We start from the raw sequence: 23,225 nt of genomic DNA on the forward strand, positions 1-23,225 counted from the left end.
TAGTAAACCATTTCTTTTTGGGCACTTTTGGCCATTTTTAGGATTTTGCCACTTTTTGCCTATATATAGGTGGCCTACTCTCCCACTCTCATTATCCATTTTATCCATCATTGATCCTTCGTAATCAACCAACCCTTCTCATTCACTCATCCCCCTACTACTATCTAGCACACACACTGACGTATAGAGTTGCATGTTGGGGCTGACCGTTGCAGCATTACCTTCAACCATTGTAGTCACATTGTTCATTCTCTCTCCTACATTCTCTCTTTGTCTCCTCTTCGTGTTCACTTTTCTCTTTCCGTTGCGTATTCTCACAAAAGATTGCCATGACAAAATATTAAACACTTCAACTAAGTTGTTGTGAGCTTATTTCTCTTTTGGCATAGAAGAGGGCCCATGTGCTCAAGTTCCTCTCCACAAGCCCTAAACTACAATCTTGCCAGAGGACATGAATAGCAATGTGTTTTTATTCAAATTTAATAGATTGAGATTAGGTAATAGATAAACCGCCAAATCAATATTTAATTAGGCAATAGATTATAGAACCTAGGTTGCATAATGCATTAGATTATCAAAACATAAAAGCCACAACTCACATACCAAATTATCCAAGATGCTACACTCTCGGAAAAAACCTATCTGGGTAGGGTGTATTATATCTAGCATCACTGGGGCTAGTCTAATCGCTCTTATTAGCAAAGTAATAGGTCTCTACCACTGTGAGATCTCCAATCTGTCTCCACTTCCTTTGGGAATGAGGTGAATTAGCCCCTTAGAAAGTTTCTTTGGCACTAACCCCTAATGCCATAATCTCCTAGAAGGCTAAGATGAGACCTATGCTAATAAGATCCCTATAGCTCAAAAAGAACTTATCCAATCCATCTTCTCCTAGACACTTGCCTGAGGGCAATACTAGACGTACCTTCTCCAACTTTTTCTCTGTAACATGGGCCATCAGATATCTCCTAATCCTCTTTGTAACCACTCTGTTGGTACTCTACCTTACGATGGCTTTGTCCCTCTCATAGCCGAGGAATGTAATGATGGACACTACCAATGCTATAGAGTACTATGTAGCCACATATCTCACCTCCAAAGGGCCCTATATAATGGATCCATCGGCTCTTTTGAGTCTGTGAACACCCTGCCTAGAATGTTTTGATGTTGCGGTGCAAAAAAAGTCTATGTTAACCCTATCACCAAACTGAGTCCAAAAGGAAGCTCTCGCATGAAACCTATTCTATGATCTAGCATCACTCCAAGGCTTGTGTCTACCACCTCCCTTACCCCTAAAAGAGGTACAATGCTATCATGTCCTAGGGCATTCTGCTACAAGATGTCCAATCATCTTGGAAATGAAGCACTAGACAAGGAGTCCTGTGTATGTGACCAGATGGGTGAGAAAAGCCCCTATGAATGGAGGGAGTCCTAATAGTCTAAAGGGAATAGGATCCTAAAGGAATGATCACTTCGAAAAATGGGTATCTATGTGTGCCTTTCGAGACTACGTCAACAAAAGTCCTATCTCTTTGTATGGCATGGCCAAAGTGTTAGTAGATATATCAGTTCATGGTTGAGTCTGTGCATGTCAGTGGGCTAGGGCACCAGGATATTATCCTGATTATTTAGGTATTTTTTGTGGCATTTTACGATGGTCATTTTAGCATTTGTTGTTGGCCGACCTAACATGATTTGTGGCATTATTTTTGCCTATTTATTTAGGCTTCTCCTCCACATTCATCATTATGATCATTCATCACGTGACTGGTTCTAGTGGAGGCAGAGGAGCAGCTGCCAATTCCTTCATAGCCAGTGACTCACATTGCTTCTGTACTATCTCATATCTTGGTATATGGATTCCAATTCCTGAGTATCTCTTTGCTTCCTGAGCTCCTTGTGCAGTGTTCTTTTCTTTTGCAATGTTTCTCTTTCTCTTTTCTCTGTCTCTTGTGTTCAGCAGTTTTCCACGCACTTCCATCATACACTTCTGACATGGTATCAAATTGCAGGATCATTGTTCCTACTACTGTTTTACACTGTTTCAAGTCTGAGTTTTGGCTTTTCTGCTACTGATTGGACCTGTTCTGGCTGTTGTGCCTGATTTACAGCCTAAGCGAGCATCTTCTGATCATTTTCGGCCTGTACCCTCAACATTTTGTAGACCGACATTTTCGTTTTCAGGTTTTTGGGCCTGTTACAGGGCTACGGACTTGTTACTGACCCTTCCAAATCTGCGTTTTGGTGTCTGCTGCCTGCGTTTTACTGAACAGCACCTGTGTTTTGGTTGCTTGCTCCTATGGAGAGCTGTGCAACAGTATTTTCAGGCTGGTTTTGGTTATTTTTTGTCTGCCTTCTCAATTTGTGGTACACTGCTCAGCTTTAGCAAGGTTCATGTGTATCTAGTTGTCGTGTTCTCATCACTACACTCTGGTTACTATTGATCTTTTCTCTATGTGCTTTCTTTCCTACTTGGAACTCGTGCAATCCTTGTGAGTTTGTATTGTTGGCATCCTTTTCTCCCTAAAGATTCCTTGTCTTTCTTCATCTTCTCTATATCTCCCTCGTGATGGCTCCTTCGGCATCTCCCCCTAATGGTCAGCATGCAACTATTCTTTACTCATCTACAAGTGTTATGTTGGAGACTTGCTATGTTTAGCTTCCAGTTTCTGTGAGGATCTATCTATTCTTTACTCATCTACAAGTGTTATGTTGGAGACTTGCTATGTTTAGCTTCCAGTTTCTGTGAGGATCTATGTCTTGGTACTTTAGAGGCTCCAATTTCAAAGAGGGGTGCCATATGGCCACAGAAGAAGTCTGCTATTATTGTTGCAAGAAGGGTATGTTAGCAGATATTAGTCAGCTCATGGTGTGAGTCTGTGTGCAGAGGCTGGGCATTTTATGTAGCATTTTATGCAGTATTTTATGGCACATTTTTGTGGCCATTTATGATGTATTTTTAGCATTTGTTGCTGGCCGACCTGAATTTTATGCTCCCCACTTTTGTGGCTATTTATAGGGCTCCTCCTCCACAGTCTTTAGTGATTCAGCCATCAGTGGAGATCCTTCTGGGAGAGAGGAGCCGGTGCTGAGGAGCCCACGCAGCCAGTGACTCACCGTTGTATGCTGCTGTCTCGTGTTCGATATGGATTCTATTTCCCGAGCATACATCTGAGTTCTCATCTGTCTACTGTGTTCATTCTTTCTTTCTTCTGTCTTGTGTTTCAGCATTTATTTCAGCATATTCTTTACGCTTCCATTGCTGCACCACTTCTGACATGGTATCAGATTTGAGGCTGCAACCTATTTGTGCTGTGTTTTCTTGCTGATTTCAGGATTTACACCCTTCCTTGCTGATCAGGCAGCTGTCCTTCCTACTGGCGACTGCTGATTTGCTGCTGGCGACAGTGTTTCAGCATTTGCGTTTTGCGTTTTTCTGGACAGGTTTGCGTTTACTGCTGTTCCACTCTTTGCTGCCCGTGTTTCCTTCATCAACCTGCTGGCAACAGTCTTTAGACCCTGTTTCTTCAGTTTGCAGCCTGTGTTTTGCTGTTTACAGCATTATTTTTGCCTGTTTTTTTGATTATTCAGGCCGTTTTTGCTGTTTTTGGCAGTTTTTGACTGATTTTTTCACTTTGTGCAGCAGTTTTTGGCTTATTTTGGTCAGCCTTTGGGTTATATTGCATGTGAACTCACTATTTTTGGTGTTTTTGGTTGCGTTTTGGCTGTGCTCACTCTCCAAACGACCTTCTTTTCTTCTACTTCTCTTTTCTACCTCCTCCAGATGGCCCCTCCGTGCACCTCAAGTGAATATAAGTTACATGGACCTGATTACCTCACATGGAGTGCTGTCATGAAAGCTTGGTTTGTGCAGAAGCGGCTATGGTACATCGTCTGTGGAGCTCTTGCTCGACCTCTCCGTCCTTTTCCTCTTCCTGAAGACTTTGATGAGGACAACCATGAGGAAGCGGTGCTCACATGGGACTCGGACGATGCCCGTGCTTACTCGGCGTTGCTTCGGTGTATTTCTAAAGCGGTCTTACCGGCGGTTACCTCCTGTAGGACATCTCCTGAAGAATGGCAAAAGTTGCAGCAGATGTACGAGGCACCTTCCACCATGCGGGCCGTCACACTTTATGGCCAGCTCCAGCAGATGAAGTTTGAGCCGAAAGATACTATTCAGTCTTTTCTTCTTCGTGTTACGCAGGTACAGGACCAGCTTCGGCACATGCAATCTGCTCTTCCCGAGGTGCATCTTGTCGGGACGGTCCTCTACAAGCTCCCCCCGGAGTTTGATGGAGTGGCCAATGCTTTGCGGGCGCAGACATCATCGTCTCCTGTCAGTTTTACACATATGACCTCGATGCTTCTTGAGCATGAGGCATCCTTGAGATTACAGGGGCGGCTTCCGGCACATTATGGAGGTGAGGCTTATGTAGCTTTAGAGAGGGGTGATGGGAAGAAGAAGTCGAAGGCCCAGTGTTACCATTGTGGCAAGAAGGGACATTTGCAGAAGGACTGCAAGAAGTTAGCGGCTTCCAGGAAGAAGGATCAGAAGACGAAGCGGGATGGTGACTCTACCGATGAGTCCTCTCCTTCATCAGACTCCGACTCCGATCCTCCGACCAAGGAGAAGTCCAAGGCGCGGAAGGGATCCTCTTCTTCGGATCACGGGAAGGGCTTGGTGGCCCCTTCCTCGGCTGCTTTCTAGTGGTGGTGATGCGGTCATCCCTCACGACTCCTCGGTGCCAGAGAGGGAGTGTGAGCGGGTGTTGGTGGGGCTGCAGTGCCTCATCTATATTTTGATACAAGTGCACAGGTTCCAGAGAGGGACGTCCCTGACGCATCGACGGTATCTGGCAGTGAAATCCTAGAGACTGGTGTTGATTTCTGGGTTCATGATGAGCTGTTCTTCTTGACAGAGAGCGAGAGGCTTTCGTCTGGAGCTCACATGAGGGGACACTTTGGTGGTTTGGCCAAAGGCGGGGAATCCATGGTCACATGTTCAGAGACATGTTTGGCAAGATTGGCTTTGTATGTCCTGAGTGACATAGGTGACATTACACAGAGAGCTGCTATGATTCTTCTCTATTTTCAGGTGTTGTTGGTATGATCGACATCGACATCAGATACTCTCCGAGGCATCTTGGTGGTGGGCTGGCCACTCACCGCTTGGACATCCATGGTCCTTCTGGTGTTTCTTTGTTGTGTAGTTTATGATTCTCCATCATTGTACTATTTCATTGTATCCGATCACACATGATCTGAGAGAGGGTGTTAGCAGATATTAGTCAGCTCATGGTGTGAGTCTGTGTGCAAAGGCTGGGCATTTTATGTAGCATTTTATGCAGTATTTTATGGCACATTTTTGTGGCCATTTATGATGTATTTTTAGCATTTGTTGCGGGCCGACCAGCATTAAATGCTGGCCGACCTACATTTTATGCTCCCCACTTTTGTGGCTATTTATAGGGCTCCTCCTCCACAGTCTTTAGTGCTTCAGCCATCAGTGGAGATCCTTCTGGGAGAGAGGAGCCGGTGCTGAGGAGCCCACGCAGCCAGTGACTCACCGTTGTATGCTGCTGTCTCGTGTTCGATATGGATTCTATTTCCCGAGCATACATCTGAGTTCTCATCTGTCTACTGTGTTCATTCTTTCTTTCTTCTGTCTTGTGTTTCAGCATTTATTTCAACATATTCTTTACGCTTCCATTGCTGCACCACTTCTGACAGGGTAACCTCTGGAAGGACTACAAGACATTGGCAACTTTACAATAGAAGCAAGTACATATGATGATGACGGGTGATGACTCTCTTGGCAAGTCTTCCTCTTCTCCACGTCCAGGTTTAGGCTCCACCTATGTGGCCCCGGTGATGGCTACAAAGGCCTCCCTTCCATGCTACTAGTACAAGTGATGGGATCATCCCTCACAACTCTCCAATGCCTAAGAGGGATTGTGAAAAACGTGGTGAGATGGGGTAGGTGAACCTCAGCTATACAAGAGCATAGGTTCCAGAGCGAGACGTCCCTGACGCATCGACCAAAATCTAAAAGATTCAAATCTTGGAAGTGGGATTGACATCCAAGTTCATGATGAGTTGCTTCTTTGACAGAAGCGGTCTTGGCTCCTAGACTCGAGTTCACATGAGGGGACACTTTGTGGTCGTGGACAAAGGCAGGGAATCCATGGTCACATATGTTCAAAGGCTTTTTTGACAAGCTAGTCTTGTATACTACCGCAAGACATTCTTGACAAATATTGAGAGTTGCTATGATTCTTATCTATTTTCAAGAGCTAGTACGATCGACATCGACATCAAGTTCTCTCAGAGGCACATTGGTGGTGGCTTGCGCACCCACTACTTGGGTATCCATGGTTCTACTCCGATATTCCTTGTTGTATATACTATGATGGAACATTATCATTGTATATTGTATTGTATCAAATCACCCATGATCTAAGAAAGGGTGTTAGCAAATATGTCAGCTCATGGTTGAGTCTGTGCACGTCAGTGGGCTAGAGCACCAAGATATTATCCTAATTATTTAGGTATTTTTCTTGGCATTTTATGACGGTCATTTTAGCATTTATTAGTGGCCAACCTGACATGATTTGTGGCATTATTTTCGCATATTTATTTAGGCTTCTCCTCCACATTCATCATTATGATCATTTATCACCTAATTGGTTCTGGTGGAGAGAGAGGCGCAAGTGCCAATGCCTTCATAGCCAGTGACTCACGTTGGTTTTGTACTATTATGTTGGCTGTCAAATCCTACCTGCAACCATTGCTGGTTTCTCAAGACCCTCAAGGCTGATTTGTGATTCTGGAGATTCTTTATGAGGGAGAGGTTTTGTGGTTGGTGGGCGTGTATGCTCCTTTTACGGCAAGGGAACGTTGTCAACTGTGGGATGACTTACACTGCCTTTCCATGGCTCGTCAAGGTTTTGTCATGGGTGACTTTAATGCATGTCTATTTGGGGATCAAGCTGCTTCTTTGCATTCAGTTATGGATGGTCCTGAGCGACAAGCTTGGGATGTCCTTGCAGTTGGATCTTTGAAGCAGGACATGTGGTCCTGGATGTATCCATCACAATCTGGTTATACCTATCAGTCTTTGCAGCATCCTAACACTTGGGCCAGACTGGATCGGATATATATTTGTTAGAGTGATTCCTTTCTTCTGGCAGTTATTGACATGTGGGTGGAACGATAGCATGTCTTATCAGATCACTACCGTTTGGTCTCGGAAATGACCCATAGACCTGTTCATGTATTTAAGGCCCTTCTTACTCAGTTGCTACTTCGTTTTAACCAATCTTTTTTGCAGCAGAATCAATTTTTGGAATATGTTCAGAAACTGATCGCTTCTTTTAGCTTGAAGGTCTTATCTGGAGGGAGAGATGCATGGGCCGTTTTTAGGGATAATACTAGACAGTTATCTCGTCAGTATGGTATTCAACATGCTTTCTCTTTACGAGCTGAATTGTAGAATGCCCAATCTTTATTGGCCTACTCCTTGTCTCTAAGTCAATCAGGGGATTCTAATGATGACTTGCTCACATGCATTGAATGGTTGAAAGGCAGGGTTCATTCTCTTTACGAAGAGAAATATGCAAAATACAAACTACTGGCCAGAGCTGAAGCTTATACGATAATAACTGTCAATCCCATCAATTCTTTGCTCGCCTGCCTCAGAAATATGCGTGGGAGAATATTGTGCGCTTAATGGATGAACAGGGTATTATGGTGATTGATCCGGCCTCCATCATTCGTATGTGTGTCGACTTTTATACGTCCTTGCTGGGTATGCAAGAGAATTTTTCTTATGCTGTACTCATTGCTCACCAATATATTTGTGAGTTGGTAAGCAACCAGGTTAAACCAGAATGGGTGGACTTAATGGAGGCGGATATTTTAGAAGATGAAGCGGAAGAATTCCTATCCCACCTACCCTGAAGGAAAAGCCCTGGCTGGGATGGGCTTCCTAATGAGCTCTTTTCAGCTAATGTGCAGCAGCTTAAAGACCCATTGACTCGCCTGTGTCAGCAAGTGTGGATTTCTGGTATTATGCCATTAGATTGGAAGATTGCTGTCATTTGGTTGTTGCCCAAGGTTCCCTCCCCAACCTCTTTGAAACAATGGAGACCCATTTTCGTTATGGGTTCGTTATATAAATTTTTTTCCAAAATCATTGCCAATAGATTGCAAAAAGTTTTTCCACACTTGGTTCATCCACGCCAGTATGGTCTCATTAAAGGCTGCAATATAATGCATAATATCTTGAATATTCAACTGGGAATTGACTATGCTAAAGCTTCAGGACAGCAAGTAATTATGCTTCAGCTCGACATTGAGAAGGCATTTGATCATGTTAGTTGGTCTTTTTTGTGGCAATTATTGTCTATAATGGGATTTGGCCCTCGCATGGTTTCTCTTATTGACACAATTGGTCAGGAAGCTGTGGCTCGTATTGCTCTTAATGGAGGGATCATGGAAGAAATTGCCTTATCTCGGTCTCTTAGGCAAGGCTGCCCTCTCAGCCCTTTGCTATTTGCTTTGGTCACTCACCCGATGCTCTCCTTGCTAGATAAGTTGGCTGATTAAGGCGAGATAGTTGGCTTGTCTCTTCACAGTGGTACTCAACTTGTGGTTCAATCTTTGGGAGATGATTCTTTCATGTTCCTTAAGGCTGATCGCACTAATGTTAATCGGGCAATGTTGGCGTGGAATCTTTTTGCGTTGGCATCTGGTTTTCATATTAATACTCAGAAATCTACACTTCTATCATGTACGGAGGCTGATCTACAGGCCTTTGGTTGGCATGAAATTGTGATCTCAAAGGGAAATATCACTAGACACTTGGGATATCCTATTGGTGTGGAGGTAGCACCGCGGGCCTTATTGGATTGGATGGCCTCCTGGATTCATGACAGGTTCTTGTACTCGAAATCTCAAGGCCGGCCTTTACATGTGAGACTGAAAGTTGCTCAAAGTATTATGATCAGTATGATATCATTCTTTTTGCCATTGCTTCCCTGGACTAAGAAGTCCTTTTTGGAACTAGTTCAACCTATCAAGTTCATGTGGAAAAAGAAGGGGAACCGTTTGGGCCAGGTTTGGATTTGGTGGCAGCATGTGACTATGCCTAAACGAATGGGGGGATTAGCTTTGCTGGATGTTAATTTGCATATGAGAGCCTTGAGGTTGGCTCTTTTGCAAGCACACTGTGTACAGAGTCATCCTTGCTAGACATTGCAAAAATTTTCATAGAAAAGACTAGCATCTCCCATGGTAACACGGTCATTCATGCCTCCTAGTGGCATGTGCTTAATTTCTCGAGCCTGTTAAGATCACCCAGTCTTTTCTCCCTTCTCATTTGATTGCATCCTGGCAGGAGATCTCACATTTTTCAGTTTAGTGCCCTTCTGAGATTTGTAATGACGCGAATTCGCTGCAAGGAGAAGTCTTGGCCTCCTTCAGATTGTTAGATTGGTATTTGCACAGACTCAAGTTGAATCGGATGGCTCGTTTGGGGTTGCAGACAGTTTTTGACGGTGTTATTCTTGGGCAGTCTCGGCTTTACACTTTTCGGTGTATTCGTCAACACTTTCGGGTACCTCGAGGATATGGTCATCCATATAGGTCAAACTTCAGAAGTTCTCTCCTTTACCAGTGCTACAACCATTGTATCCATGGCATGACTGAAATTTTGTGATACTAGATGATTTTGAGAAGAGGTTTGCTAACCAGATATACCATCAGATGGTGGAGGCCAAGAGATGGGTCACTACAAAGGTGAATAAATTATGGCATATTAGGGATGGCAAAAAGAAGTGGCAGGAAAGATTCCTTCAGCTTTGGAAGTCTAAGGTTCCCGATCAGGGGAAAGTCTTCTTGTGGAGACTGCTGATTGCTGGTCTTCCAATTGGAGAGGTGGTGCATGCTCGAAAGATCTTTGCTGGTGGTTGTGTATTTTGCACTACATGTTATGAAACATTGCTTCATCTTTTTGCCTCTTGTCCAGTTGCGCAACAGATTTGGTGTTTTATTTCTCGCGTGTGGCTCTCGGTGACTTAGCTATGCATAACAGCCCGTTCATGGATTATGGGAAAGCTGCCCGCCATGCCTTCTTTGCATTCTGATTATTCCTGCCTGTTCCAGTTCCTGAGATGGATTGCCTTGTGGCATATCTGGTTACTCGGAATGCCTTTATTTTTGATTCGGTCTCGGGCATCCATGGTCATGTGGCCCGTATTCGAGGTTTAGTGCTATGGCAGATTTCTTCTATGATATCAGCTGACCTCGTTCTTCCTGACATTGTTGCCCCTTAGCTAGCTATTGTTCGCTTTACACCAGCAGTGTGATTTTCTCTTTGTGTTAAAGTCCTGATAGTCTTTTGTCACTTTCTTGGAGGACTTGATGGTCTGATGTAACAGAATGTAAGAGATTTAGTGAGAATGCTAACCAACGGTCTGATGTATATATTTTTCGGAGAGAGAGTTCTAAGCCGATCTGATGGTCTGATGTAAAATATTTACTTAATTCAATTATCTGCACGGAAAAAGAGAGAGAGAGAGAGAGCTCTTGCAAGTACACACAAACTGAAAGATAGATTGATAATGATAGATAAGATAAGTGATATATTAGTAGAAGTGATAGGGCCTAAATATATAGGCCAAGGTATCCACCTACACCTTTGATCTTTATTTAATGCTAAGTGGTGTAAAAGGTGTTGACACCTAGACACACACTTTTACACACAATAATGTGTCACACACGAGAATAAATAAAGCTAACATGATGTAGCAAAAATAGGGGGAAAATTAGTAGATGATGCTGAATCCACAACTTGTCTTTGCCTTCTCTAATGTAGAGGATCTTTGCGGCTGTTTGAGCGCCTTTGGCTCTGATACCATGTCAAAATAACAAGTATGCATTGATAACATGTCAAATATGCGACGAACCGGAGTGACAGTAGTACTTGTGGGGAGAAACATAGTGTGTGTACACCAAACACTGTGAGAGAAGAGAAACTCCAAAACATAGAACAAGAAGATGATGAAGCACTAAATCATGCTTTGTGAAGAAAAGATGATACATCGGTAGCACTTGAAGGGAATTTGCACAGTGAAGAGAGCGAAATGTAGTCCTTTGGGCAGTGGGCTATTGAAGTAACCATTGGAAGGCGAAGGACAACTATAGAGGGAGTGGAACACAATCCTTTGATGCCGTTGGAGAAGAGGAAGATGATTGCCAGCAGCAAGTCAATCTTTGCGAGGTGCCTGGCAAGAGGGCAGCTAGTTAAAGGCTGAAAAATAACTTGAGGAAACTGTGCTGATGCAAAACACAGCCTTCAGTATATTGAGGAGTGCCAGATGGAGCTGATCCAAAGTCGGGAAGGTGCCAGCTGCCAAATGCAACAATAGAACGCCGTAGTAGAATGCCATAGTAAAACATCGTTGTTAAATGCTGCAGTAGAACACAACAGTAGATCGTTTTCCTCAATAGCTCAGTGGCAGAGTGGTTGGCTGTTAACACTGTAGTAAAATGCTGCAGTAGAACACCGCACTAGAACACATCAATAGAACACCGCAGTAAAATGCCAAGTGGAGATGGATGCAGAAGCCACAAACCATAATGTCCTCCTCGGGGGGTGTGAACGGCAGTGGAGAGGATGGTGAAAGGAGTGTTAGAATGATTGAGTGAAAGTGTGGGATGATAGAAGAAGAATGAGAAAGAGTGACTAAAGAAGTGTGTGAATGTGTGGAGAGGTGGCATATAAATAGGGCTTAGCCAGTCTAGGGTGGCTCTCCACTATGTGGGTGGCCCACTGAAAAAGTGCCCATAATATGGGTGCCTAGACCATTTTGGGGCTATTAGTGGGAAACCCTAAATGAAGTGACTGTACTGAATAAGTGGTTTCTCAACACTCCTTCAAGTGGTTCAATGCATCATGATTGAATGTGTTGTCACTCATCCATGATTGTATGCTGTATTTTCAATGATCAGTAATGAGTATAATGATTTATACTTGGTGACCACTTTTAAATCAATTCCTGTAAATTATGATTCAATGAGTTATCATTAATGCAATGTATCAATACTAAACATTTATTACTGTTGAGTGTACTGAAAATGAAGTTGGTCATGACTATGGATTCATGCATATTGTGATTGAATGATAGGTTTTCAATGCAGTGTTATCAATGATGGAACTTTTATCAATAATGAGTATAATGATGTGTACCTGGTTACGACTCTGGAACCAATTCCCCTTGAAGCATTTTCCCTTCAGGTGTTTGGACTCCTCATAATTTTGTTTATAAATTTGGTGTAAATTATGTTTCTTGTAGTCTCTTTGTATACAGGGTTTCTCAAATATGTATCATGTGTGGATTTGTTTGCATTTGTATTTAATCTAGATTATACTGCCAGGGACGTATTATTGCATGGCTGTAGCCTGTAAATCTGCAAACACCAAGATTCCTCAATAGACAATTGCTGTTGATGATGGCAAACCAAGCTAGAACATGTGTACAGTGTGTCAGAAGTGCCAGACATACAACTTACAAGCAGACAGTATGGGCTGCAATCCGGCTAGATCACATCCTCCTGAAAAGCTTCACCAAATAGTCCAGATGCCTGTAGATAGAGTTCATGCAGCAAGGTGAAGGTTGCACACACTTGTCACCCAATTGCAGAGGAGAAAATCAGGTCAGGAAAGTTCTAGGAGATGAGAGAAAAATGAAAGTAAAAGGAAAATGGCCAGCCCACATTGATGGACAACACTTCTTCCTTTGATAGCCCTTACACAACCATAGAACCAGTTTTTGAGTATGTGTTCAACAGGAAGATGAAAACCAAAATGAGCTAGATTTTTTAAAATTTTTAATTGTGCACTCTTATAATTTAAAGTAAATTTTCTAAAGATTTTAATCCAACCCTATAATTAAATAAAAAGCTAGCTCACTCTCAAAGGCACAGACACTTAGTCACATAATTGGTACACCACATAGATAATACACTACACTACATTTATGAAAAAGGATAATGCACTACATATACCCCTAGACATGTCCTTCAGCTCACTGTCATCCCATGTATGCGTGTATGAATCATGTGTGTATCTGCCAGAACCTCCATTGCCCCTCTTTTTTTCGCCATGTGGCACATGCACTTGTGTCACCATGAGGTTCTAAAGATAGGAGTGTCTATATTTTTATTTTGGTGCAACTCACTCTTTACAGCATGTTCTCTTTGGCTAGGCACTGTCAATCTGGAATCTGAAAAAATAAAAGAGCGATGCTACATTAATCAGGTTCTTTGGGCTAAGAAAAAATGTAAAGTTTATTTTATGCGAATTGAAATCTGTAAAATGGTTATCACTTGCACATGGAGTAAATTTCTAATATGAATGTACATCATGACACAAGTTGTTACTTAGATTGACCAGCTTTAAGGCTTGTGTCATGAAAAGTAAGTCAAACAAAATCAATTAGCACACTGAAATTAAACAGTATGTTAACTAGACTCGGTTATGACTCTGAGAATTGTCTTTTGTCATGAATCTTGAATAGCACACATGTATATGAACTAGACTCAATTATGACTCTACAGGAACAATCTTTTGCCATATCTTGGTCAGCTTTCTTACTTTGTTGCTTCCCTCATCCTCATAAGAAGTTTGACATAGTCGGTCCTTGGGCAATCTACTACAAGATACCCAATCATGCTATATATGAAGCACTACGCAGGAAGGCTAAAGTAGGACACTTGCCATAGCAATATGGTATGGGGGGGTTTTGGGAAATGGGGTAAATGGACACCGCAAAAAACGAAGTTCTGGAGTTTTGGTATTTTTCGGAAATGGGAGGAGGAGTTTTTTATTTTAGCATTGAATCCATACATAGGTACTTAAATACATAAATGCACACAACACCATTTACTCAAAATTTACAGAAAACTCCAAGCTTGCATGTCACATGAGCTTGTCTTCATCTTGTTTCTATCTCTTATATAAAAGCAAGGGTGGTCACGCCCGTCACGTCGCTAGCCCGCCACCCCCCACAAACCCAACCCCCCACAAAACCAACCCCGTCGGTCACGTCTGATCGTGCCCGCCAGATCGTTCGCACTGCTACGTCAGCTGGCCCCCCACGTCCTGACGGCTCGCGATAGCTCGGCGCCCCGCCTTTCCCCTCTGCCCCGACAGTTCGCCTCCCCACACCCCCCCAACCAACGGATTTGGCCGCCTAATCCACCCTCCCCGCCATTCCGTCTTCCCCTTGCTGGCCCCCCGCCCGCCCTGCTGTCCCGGCCATACCCACCCTGCAGCCCCCCCCCGTTTCCTCCCCCCCCCCCCCCCCCCCCCCCCCCTCTGAACTGCCAAAAACAGCAGCCTTCCCCCCCTCACCATTGTTCCTCCCCACCCTCCAATTGCTCCCTCTCCTGTAGCAACTTTCCCCCTCAGGTAGCACTGCGATGTGATTGGTAGTTTCCTCAGAAGGGTCGCGCAATGGAAACCTTTGGTCAGATGTCAGTGCACTTAGCGAGTGCCCCTCAGTCAAACACCTTGCATGTCGTCCTCTCTGAGGAGTAGCTCTTAGCCGTCCGAGCTAAGGAGCTGAAGCTAAAGGAAACAACGATTTATGGTTAGGTAGTAGGACATTCCCCAGCTAGGGCCCAGCTTCAGGACTGGCTTCACTCCACGTTGCGGATTGGCACAGGATAGATCATGGAGGCGGTCCTCATGGGCCAAGGGATCTTCAGCTCAATTCGGCAGACACAGCTCGCAAGTTACTTGCTAGTTCACCATATGCGTCTACAAAGGGGGTCATATACATGGTACCTTGGTACAGTGGCTTTACTGTGGAGGCATTTGCACTCCACAACAGGTTTCTTCGGCACCCGGTCACCCTTCTTTTCCCCGGCTTGGCGATAGAGTATCACCAGTTGGTGGAAGACTTTGGATGACTCTTTGACACTGTCCTTCCCGCGTCTTTCGCGGATGCAGTGACAGTAGCAGGAGTCCCAACGGTACATGTGGCAGTGAAAGAGGTTAAGGATATCCCATAGTTCCTAGAGATTGAGGCGGGCGGGCACGCCTTTAGGCAGCAGGTCATTGTGACGGGGCAGCCAAGGCAGTGCCTGTGCTGCCACGACTTTGGGCATCAGCAGGCAGCAATGTGTATGCGTTTCGGAGCCAAGGCGAATTCGCTGACAGGCCCGTAGGCTGATGCTGACGGCTTCAAACAGGTCGAGAGACGACAATAAGGGAGGCGGCAAGGGGGGTGCAGCCAGCTCCTCAGACCTAGCCTCGACAGTAGGGAGCAGGTGGGCGAGCGATGCCCCCTCGGCAGAGCAGTCCACAGCCCCCCCTACCCGCCCCACCCGGCAGGACCGCAGCCCCCCACATCCACCACCCGCGCCATGGACTATCTCACTTGAGATTCCACAAAACCGCCCCCCCCTTGGGGGTACACTCGCCATACACCTCCGTCCATCCCGCCATCCCTCGATTCTCCTCCCTCCTACCACCTCCCCTACCGAGCACCCCCCCTGATCCGCACCCGGTACAGGTGTTTTCCTCTAGATCCTCCTCCCACAGGAGGTGATGTGCCACACACGCCTACATCCTCCTCGAACCAGCAGTCTTTCCCCTCCCATACAGCCACTAGCTCTGCCCCCCCTGCCGCCCGTCAAACTTTCACGAGACACGCATAGCTGTTGCCACATGAGTTCTTCCGCAGTGGCCCATGGTCCTAGTTGAGAGTTGCAGAGTGCGGGGAGTTTCCACTACCTCTAGAGGTGGGGATCTTTGTGGTCCATAAGTCAAGGAGGGGCAAGGTCCATCTACTAGGACCACTGGATGGACCAAACTAATTTTTTCTTTAGTCCTCTCACTCAAGGGAGTGGATAGCTACACAAGTAGAGGAAGAGTTGAAGAGTCAGGTAGCGGACCGCATCTCCCAGTGGATGGGAGAAGGACTAGCACTGTTTGCACAGTAGTGGCCTAGTTGCATAACGGACATTAACTGGTGGGCTGGTGTCGAGGTCCCACACTTGAACTTTATCTATCGAGCTTCTCCACAGTGAAGAGCTCTGAGGGATGTGATGGAGTCGCCCCTGGCACAGGCGGCCCATTTCTACCAGTTTATAGAGTTACGACTCTTAGCATGGCTGATAGATGTATTGATAGTACCGCTTGGAGCATCTATCACCCCTATGGTCTGGCCGAGGGCCACCATGGGGGATTGAAGCTCGCCGTCCAGACGGGCGGCAAAGTGTACTTGCATGCCTCATAGCTTCTCCTCCTCATCAGCATCCTCCACACCGAACAAATGCCTGTTCGGTCAGTCACAGGTTTCCCCATGAGCTTGCACCTTGCATCCTGGAATGTGAATGGTCTTCACTACAGTGGGGCACGTGGTTCCATGAAGTTGATTGTTCAGCAAGAGCTGTAGCCTGCCCTTGCCGGACGGATCAACATCTTACTTCTGCAGGAGCACAAGCTCACCCCCACCCAAGCCCAGCAGGTTGGGAAGGTACTTCCGGGCAGCTCGCACACTTACTGGGAGTACGCCATAGGTGCCCACGGCAGGAGTGGAGGGGTATGTACCTCTATTGGCCCAAGTCTCACTGCTTGTGTACGAGACAGAACGATAGTGGCAGGGAGGGTTCTATGGATCAGATTGTATATTGGGGACTCGTGCCTTGGAGTCCTCAATCTCTATGTCCCGACGGAGATTAGGGCACGCAGCAGGTTTTGGGTGGAGATCGCGGATGGACTTCCAAAGGTGGACTCTTGGATTGTTGGAGGAGACCTCAACAACTTGGAGGCCTTGGAGGACCAGCAGGGAAGAGGCAGAAACTACCAGGGCATGGCTGGCGAGGAGCAGGAGGCATGGGAGGTCTTTTTGCTAGCAGCAGGAGCACACAATGCCTGGAGAGAACCTACCTTCCATAGGAGGGAGAGTTCGTTGGACTTCTCTTGGGGATACAAACAACTAGGTGGAGCCTTGCTAGAGCGGTTGGACAAGTTTTATGTGGGAGAGTGGGGAGGCTCTCGTGGAGGCCAGATTGAGTAGTTGGCAGGCACCACGTTGTCCGATCATTGCCTGGTTCTCCTGACACTTGATCCCCTAGCATCCACCCTAGACACACAATCCTGTCAGATCCCTGACTCGATCTATAAGAGGGAGGAGGTGACGAGACAGATAGAGCACATTTTGACCAGAGAGTGGGACAGGAGGGATTGGATAGAAGAGGAGGTTGCAGAGGTCCTAGCCGAGTAGAGCACAATCTGCCAAGAGGCAGCCATACAGGCTAGGCAGCAGAGCTGGGAGGAGGAGAGAGCACTCCAGCGGGACCTTGTAGCCACGCAGAGATTATTACAGGAGGCACCAGGGGATACCACCCCCCATGCACAAGAGGTGCGTACGCGAGCAGCCATTGCTGGCCTAGAGGACAGGCGCTCGGAGTTCTCTTCCCAAACCTTAGCAGCCTTCTGGGCGTGGAAGGGGGACACGATGTGCAAGGAGTTCTTCCAGGTACACAAGCCTCGCACCATAGGAGAGTAGATTCACAGCCTTGGGGATCAGTATGGGAGGACTCGTTCTATCCCAGATGAGGTGATGGAGATTGCCACGGACTATTACACGCACCTCTTCCAGCAGACAGCTTTAGCTAGAGGACATAAATGTAGATAGCAGGTTTGGGATCACATCTCTCTCGTCACAGAGGAGATGGGATGCTTTCTCCTTGCCCCCTTCACAGAGAAGGAACTAGAGGAGGCCTTCCATACACAGGATGGAAAAAATTTCCGGGGGGAGGATGGCCTATCTAAGGCCTTCTTCACCACCTACTGGAAAGTGGTGAAGGACCCCCTATTGATAGCCTTCCAGGAGATTTTCACTTGAGGACAGATGCCAGGGAGTCCTTTGGCAAGCCTTATCAGTCTTCTCCCCAAAGGGGGAGACCGGTTGGAGCTTTCCCAGTGGAGACCGATCACCTTATTGTCAGTGGCCTATAAGGCACTAGCAAAGATGATTGGTAGGCGACTACGCCCCATGCTTCCAGACATGATCCATGATCCAGGATAGAAGCATCCTTGACAATGTATTTACCTTCTTTTAGGTGACAAAGTGGGCTCAGCACAGTGGGCAGAGACTGGCCGTACTACTCTTGGACTTCTAGAAAGCTTTTGACAGGGTGGACTGGGATTTCCTAGAGGGTAGCATGGTGAGGTAGGGATTCCCTCAAGTTTGGATTCGCGGGGTCTCTGCCCTTCACAGATTGGCCACTAGCAAGGTTCTCATAGGCGAAAGGCGAGGGGAGGAGTTTCGGCTGGAGAGCGGTTTGACAGGGCTGCCTTTTGGCCCCATACCTATTTCTACTCTTTGCAGAGGCGATGTCTCATTTCCTCAGGTTACGTGTGAGCGGATTACGCGGCCTCCGACTTCCAGTGAGAGAGGAGGCTAAGTTGTTGGACTCGGAGAATGCGGATGACACAACACTCTACATAGAGGACGATGAGTTGATGCTGGAGAGAGTGAGGTTGGCTCTTGACATATTTTGTTGTGCAGTGGGAGCGAAAATCAACTGGCAAAAGTTGGTTGGTTTCCTCACAGACCCAGACTCTAGCACGGAGTGGGGCGTCCACCTGGGATTTAGATGGGTGAGCAGGGGGTAGACTGTCCGGTACATAGGGTTCCAAGTGGGACTCGACATCACTCCTTCCCAGCAGTTTCTTAGTGTCCTTGATTCTATTCGGAGGAAACTGACCTATTGGAGCACGGGTTGCCTTTCACTAGCCGGCCAAGCGCTGGTGGTCAACCAGGTACTCCTAGTGACGGCCTGGTACATCGCCTCGTGTTGGTGCTTCTCCTCATCATGCGTAGTGCCGCTCCGCCGCTTAGTGCAGAATTTTCTTTGGTCAGGGTTAGATGGTTCCAGGGACTCTAGGGCCAAGGTGGTGTGGGTGACCATCATATGGCATCGGTCAGAGGGAGGGCTTGGGATCATAGACCCAGAGTATTAGAGTATGGCCCTCTTGGGCAAGCTCGTAGTCTGCGGCCTCACACCAGGAGGGCAAACCTGGAAGGTCCTATTGCAAGAGGGTCTTCAGCATTGTAGACCGAGGCTTGGCGGTGAGTGGAGATTGTCCCTGAGATGGATCTTCACGTCACCCCAAATCACCCCCCCAGATCACCTTTTCTACACAGCTTACTCTGCGTGTGGCAGGGCCTCCATAGGGCCCTAATCCAGAGCCCCTCAGGTTGCCAGGAGGAGATAGACCATTAGTCGGTGGTCTGGAACCCGCAGGTCAAAGATCGGGAAGGGGCACAGATTGGCGAGCTCCCCCACATCCAGTTGGCTGGTTGGGAGGTGGGCATGGCTCGTAACATTAGGACATGGCGGGAGGTGTAGAGGATGGCGGATGAGGAGGCGCTGTAGCGTGTATTAGGTTGCGAGAGAGGAGTGGAGTTGTGGAGAAGGGAGATAGCCGTAGCAATACCTTTGGAGTGGCTTGCTCCCTCGATACAAGAACCGATTGGTCCCAGGGAGGTATGGGCAGCTATGTTTTCACTAGCAGGCATTCCCCTATAGGTGGCAGGTAGCTTGCCGTGCAGGAGGGGGGGCGTTTGGCCCTTGACAGAGGGTAACAAGATGAGGGGATAGCTGCCCTTTTGTGGAGGAGGATTCGAGTGGTGGGCCTTTAGGGAAAGACATAGCGGCTGGACCCTTATGTTTTCTTGAAGAAGGAGCTCACTGAGTGGTGCCTTTGGATCTAGGAGGGCAGACCACTTGATGAGCTGGAGTGGGATCTAGGAGAGTGGCTATTGCCGGCCATTGCAGTTGCCAAGAAGCCACCCAGGTTCCTAGAGTACACTACCAGTATTGGCAGATATGTACTGATGCAGGAGGATATGGATTGGGCACCGTCACGGAGCACGCACTGGGCGGGGTACAGCATCACGGAGCTTTTCCAACGAACCTTCTGGTGCCGCCTATGGGATAGCTGGAGGCCGAGGAGGGTGTCGTATTTCTTATGGCTAGTGGCACATGGAGGCTTGGTGGTGGGAAGTTGGCTTGCCCAGATGCAGGAGGGAGGTTGTAAGCACTGCACACAGCAGCCTCTGGAAACCCCAAAGCACTGGCTTTGGTCTTGTGAGGAGGTGCAACTCGTGTGGAGAGGAGCATGCCGCATCCTTTGCCATATAGCACCCAGCCTTGGATGTATCTCATGGGGAGCTTTTTGTTGGAAGGCAGTCAGTTAGGGCCATCACCTTCTGTATGAGGCCAGGATGTAGGACACGATATTCATTATCGAGGCAGGGTCGTGCCCAGTGGGGGGCCTAGAGGCTCTACCCATCCTCCAGGTACTGGAGCCCACAGTAGACCGCTCAGAGGTATGGGAGATCATAGGGAGTCTTAATGGATGGCATATCTGGAAGGCGCGGTGTCAGGAGGCTTTAGGCGGAGAGAGACTTTCAACACAGGCGACATTAGCGGAGCTCTGGACTTTCATCATCCACTCCCTCCGTGACCGATGGGATCAGTAGGTGCAGGGCGAGTCAAGAGCTCCGCTGTTCTCTCATGCGCACTTGGGGCAGCCAAGACCTTTTTTTCGTGATGCAATCAGACAGCCCTAGTTGGCGATATACTAACCACCCCCCCCCCCCCCCCCCCCCCCCCCCCGCCCGGCTTCTTGCCCTCATCCCCCCCAGACCGCCTTGAGAGACTTGTATACACGATGTATTTGTGATTTTGCTCCAACTAGTGTCTTGAGTATGAGCACTCCGTTGTAATCAGTTTTTTGAGTAATATAATCAGCCACATTTTACTTGTAGAAAAAAAATAAAAGCAAGGGTGACAAGTTGATGGTTTCAAGCCTTCGTGTCACTATTTAGTAGCTATAGATTGCTAGTAGGAGTTGAGAGTTAGTATAGTACCTTCTTAGTTATGCGAATCTTTGTGTTATTGCTTCCATCCTCTTGCTATACACATGGCTTTAATGAAGAGAAATAGACATGCAAACATATGCAATAAAAGTATAATTTGAAGGCTAGAGTTGAAAGCTGGGAAGAAAGCACATTTCTTATTGACCAAAAAACTAAAACATGTGTAGGTAAAGTGTTTGTTTCAGGGGGGGTTTGAAGTTCTACTCCAAGATACTATGCATAGCAAGAATCCTCCGTGAACAAAAGGAGGAATCTTACTCGTTAGAGGAAAGGTGTGGATAGAGGCAGTAGGGATGATGATCCTAGCTGATAGGTATCAAGGGGGCCCTTTGAGAGTGCATCATCAAAGGTCTTGTTTTTGTGAATAATATGTTGAAATTCATTGTTGATCTCAAGTCAGAAGGAAGTCAAGTACTCTCAAGGGTAGGGAATAAGATGGTGATGATGATGCCATCTATTAGAGAATAATATTGTTGGATGGAAGGGAGCTATTATAAGAAAAGGCTTTTGTTAAAGTGAAATGAACCTAAATGAGCAGTTGGCATGGCAAGGAGTAGAGGTGGAGGAGAAAGTAGTCATTAGTAGTGGGGTGGTGAAGGTAGGAGGTTGTAGTAAGGCAGCAACCAGGGCAATGGTGGCGAGGAGTAGCATTTGAAGATTGAGTGAGATAGGAAGCAGAGCCATTTATGCCTCCATCACGTTTGGGCCCCTTATTGGAGAAAGAGATCAGGAGTACATCCCCTTCTTTTAGACTCATCCTTTTACTCTAGTCCAAGGTACTCAAGTTTTGTTCCTTCTTTCTCTTTTGCTTCTACTCCTTCGTAGCATTTTGGTAAAGATTATGAAGAAGATTATCAAAATCAAAACCAAGCTAGCGAATCGCAAGGGAAATCTTGGTCATCCCAAAAATCTAGGTTGTAGAATGTACCAAAGAAGAATAGGTATTGCCAACATTGTTAAAAGGTTGGCCATTTTGACGAAGTGTCGATCAAAGGCAAAAGGCACCCACCCAAACCTAAAAATTAGACCCTTGCCCCTCAGTGTGGAAAATTCCTGATAGGGGAGGCAGGGTGATGGCAACAAAAATCAGGGCTAGTGGAGAGGCCAAACCCACATTGCAAAGAGAAAAGTGAAAACAAAAGAAAACAAAAAGCACTACAAAGGGGGAACTCAAATCCTATGCGACTTTTGGAGGAGGCTACATGATAAATTTAGGCCTAGGAAGATCTCTCTTTGTAGGGCTTGTAGTTCATAGGAGCCTAGCAATTGGCACGTGACTTGGATACAGGGCAAGGACCTAGTAGCATGCACGAGATACAGCGATCTAGCAGATACACAAAGACATTGCCTATGAGACTTCCCTAGAGTCCATGAGGTTTTGAGGTGAACAGAGACTTTGTCAAGGATTGGGATAGAGATTATTCACATTGTCCACAGGAGATGGGAGAGGATACAGGGCAGCTGTGAGAGGATGAGGAAGAGGAGAGGCATTTTTGTGGATATGGGATTCATGCACTTTCTCTCATACTATCGCTCATATGGTTTGGCGTTACAGTCCACCGGATTGGTTGTTCACACAACCATTGTATTTGTGAGGTACTTACTCTTCATAGAGTTCCTTGTACTTTGTTGTTGAGTGCTGAAATGATATGTTTTTTGGGCTGATTTTTTGTTGTTTTTGTTGTTGAATGGTTGTTTTTGGTGATGGATTGTTTGAATTTGAAGATGTTTTGAAGTATTTGAAATGGTTTGAGTATGTTTGAAGGGTTCATGATGGTTTTTGATGAGGATATGGTATTCTATAGGGTTCTGTAATTTTTTTCTGTTTGGTTCTGTAAGGTCTGATTTTTTTCTGTTTTCTTTTATTTTGTTTTTGTTTTGATAGTTGGGATAGTTGAATGAAAGTTTTAAGAGATGGTTGAGGTTGTGTTAAAAGGTTTATGAAATATTGAATTGGTTTTGATTTGGTTTTTATGGTTTTTATGGTCTTTGTTGATCTTCTGTAAGGTTCTGTGGTTCTGTTGTTCTATATTTCTATTGCTTTGTGGTCTGTTCTGTTCATTTCTGTTGAGTGTTATGTTGGATGTATGGATGTTTTGGAAAGTGTTTTTGTTTTAGGAAAGGATAAATGGAAGCTCTATTCAAGCTAATTGAAGTGAAGAAGTAGCTGCTGAAGATTCAGAGAAGGTTACAGAAGAATAGTGACAGAAGCCAGATCTCACATGACACTATGATGTCTCTGGTGCCTCTTCGCAT

The 23,225-nt window shown here is 46.1% G+C and overlaps 1 protein-coding gene across 2 annotated transcripts in view; it reads left to right on the forward strand.

Annotated features, from left to right (window-relative positions):
- The window catches only part of NUDT3 (nudix hydrolase homolog 3), a 231,830-nt gene that overhangs the window by 113,992 nt on the left and 94,613 nt on the right, over positions 1-23,225 (forward strand). Inside the window, exon 4 of one of the 2 annotated variants that reach the window (XM_087687068.1) lies at positions 12,205-12,301. In XM_087687068.1, coding sequence (XP_087543194.1) covers positions 12,205-12,301 — 97 coding nt within the window. Of the gene's footprint in view, positions 1-12,191; positions 12,302-23,225 lie in introns of both variants that reach the window. The other variant, XM_087687069.1, reaches the window with a different exon arrangement.

The sequence above is a fragment of the Lygodium microphyllum genome, chromosome 10 (genome assembly GCF_053477565.2).
Source record: "Lygodium microphyllum isolate KBCC chromosome 10, Lygodium_microphyllum_v1.1.10, whole genome shotgun sequence".
NCBI classification, from domain to species: Eukaryota; Viridiplantae; Streptophyta; class Polypodiopsida; order Schizaeales; family Lygodiaceae; genus Lygodium; species Lygodium microphyllum.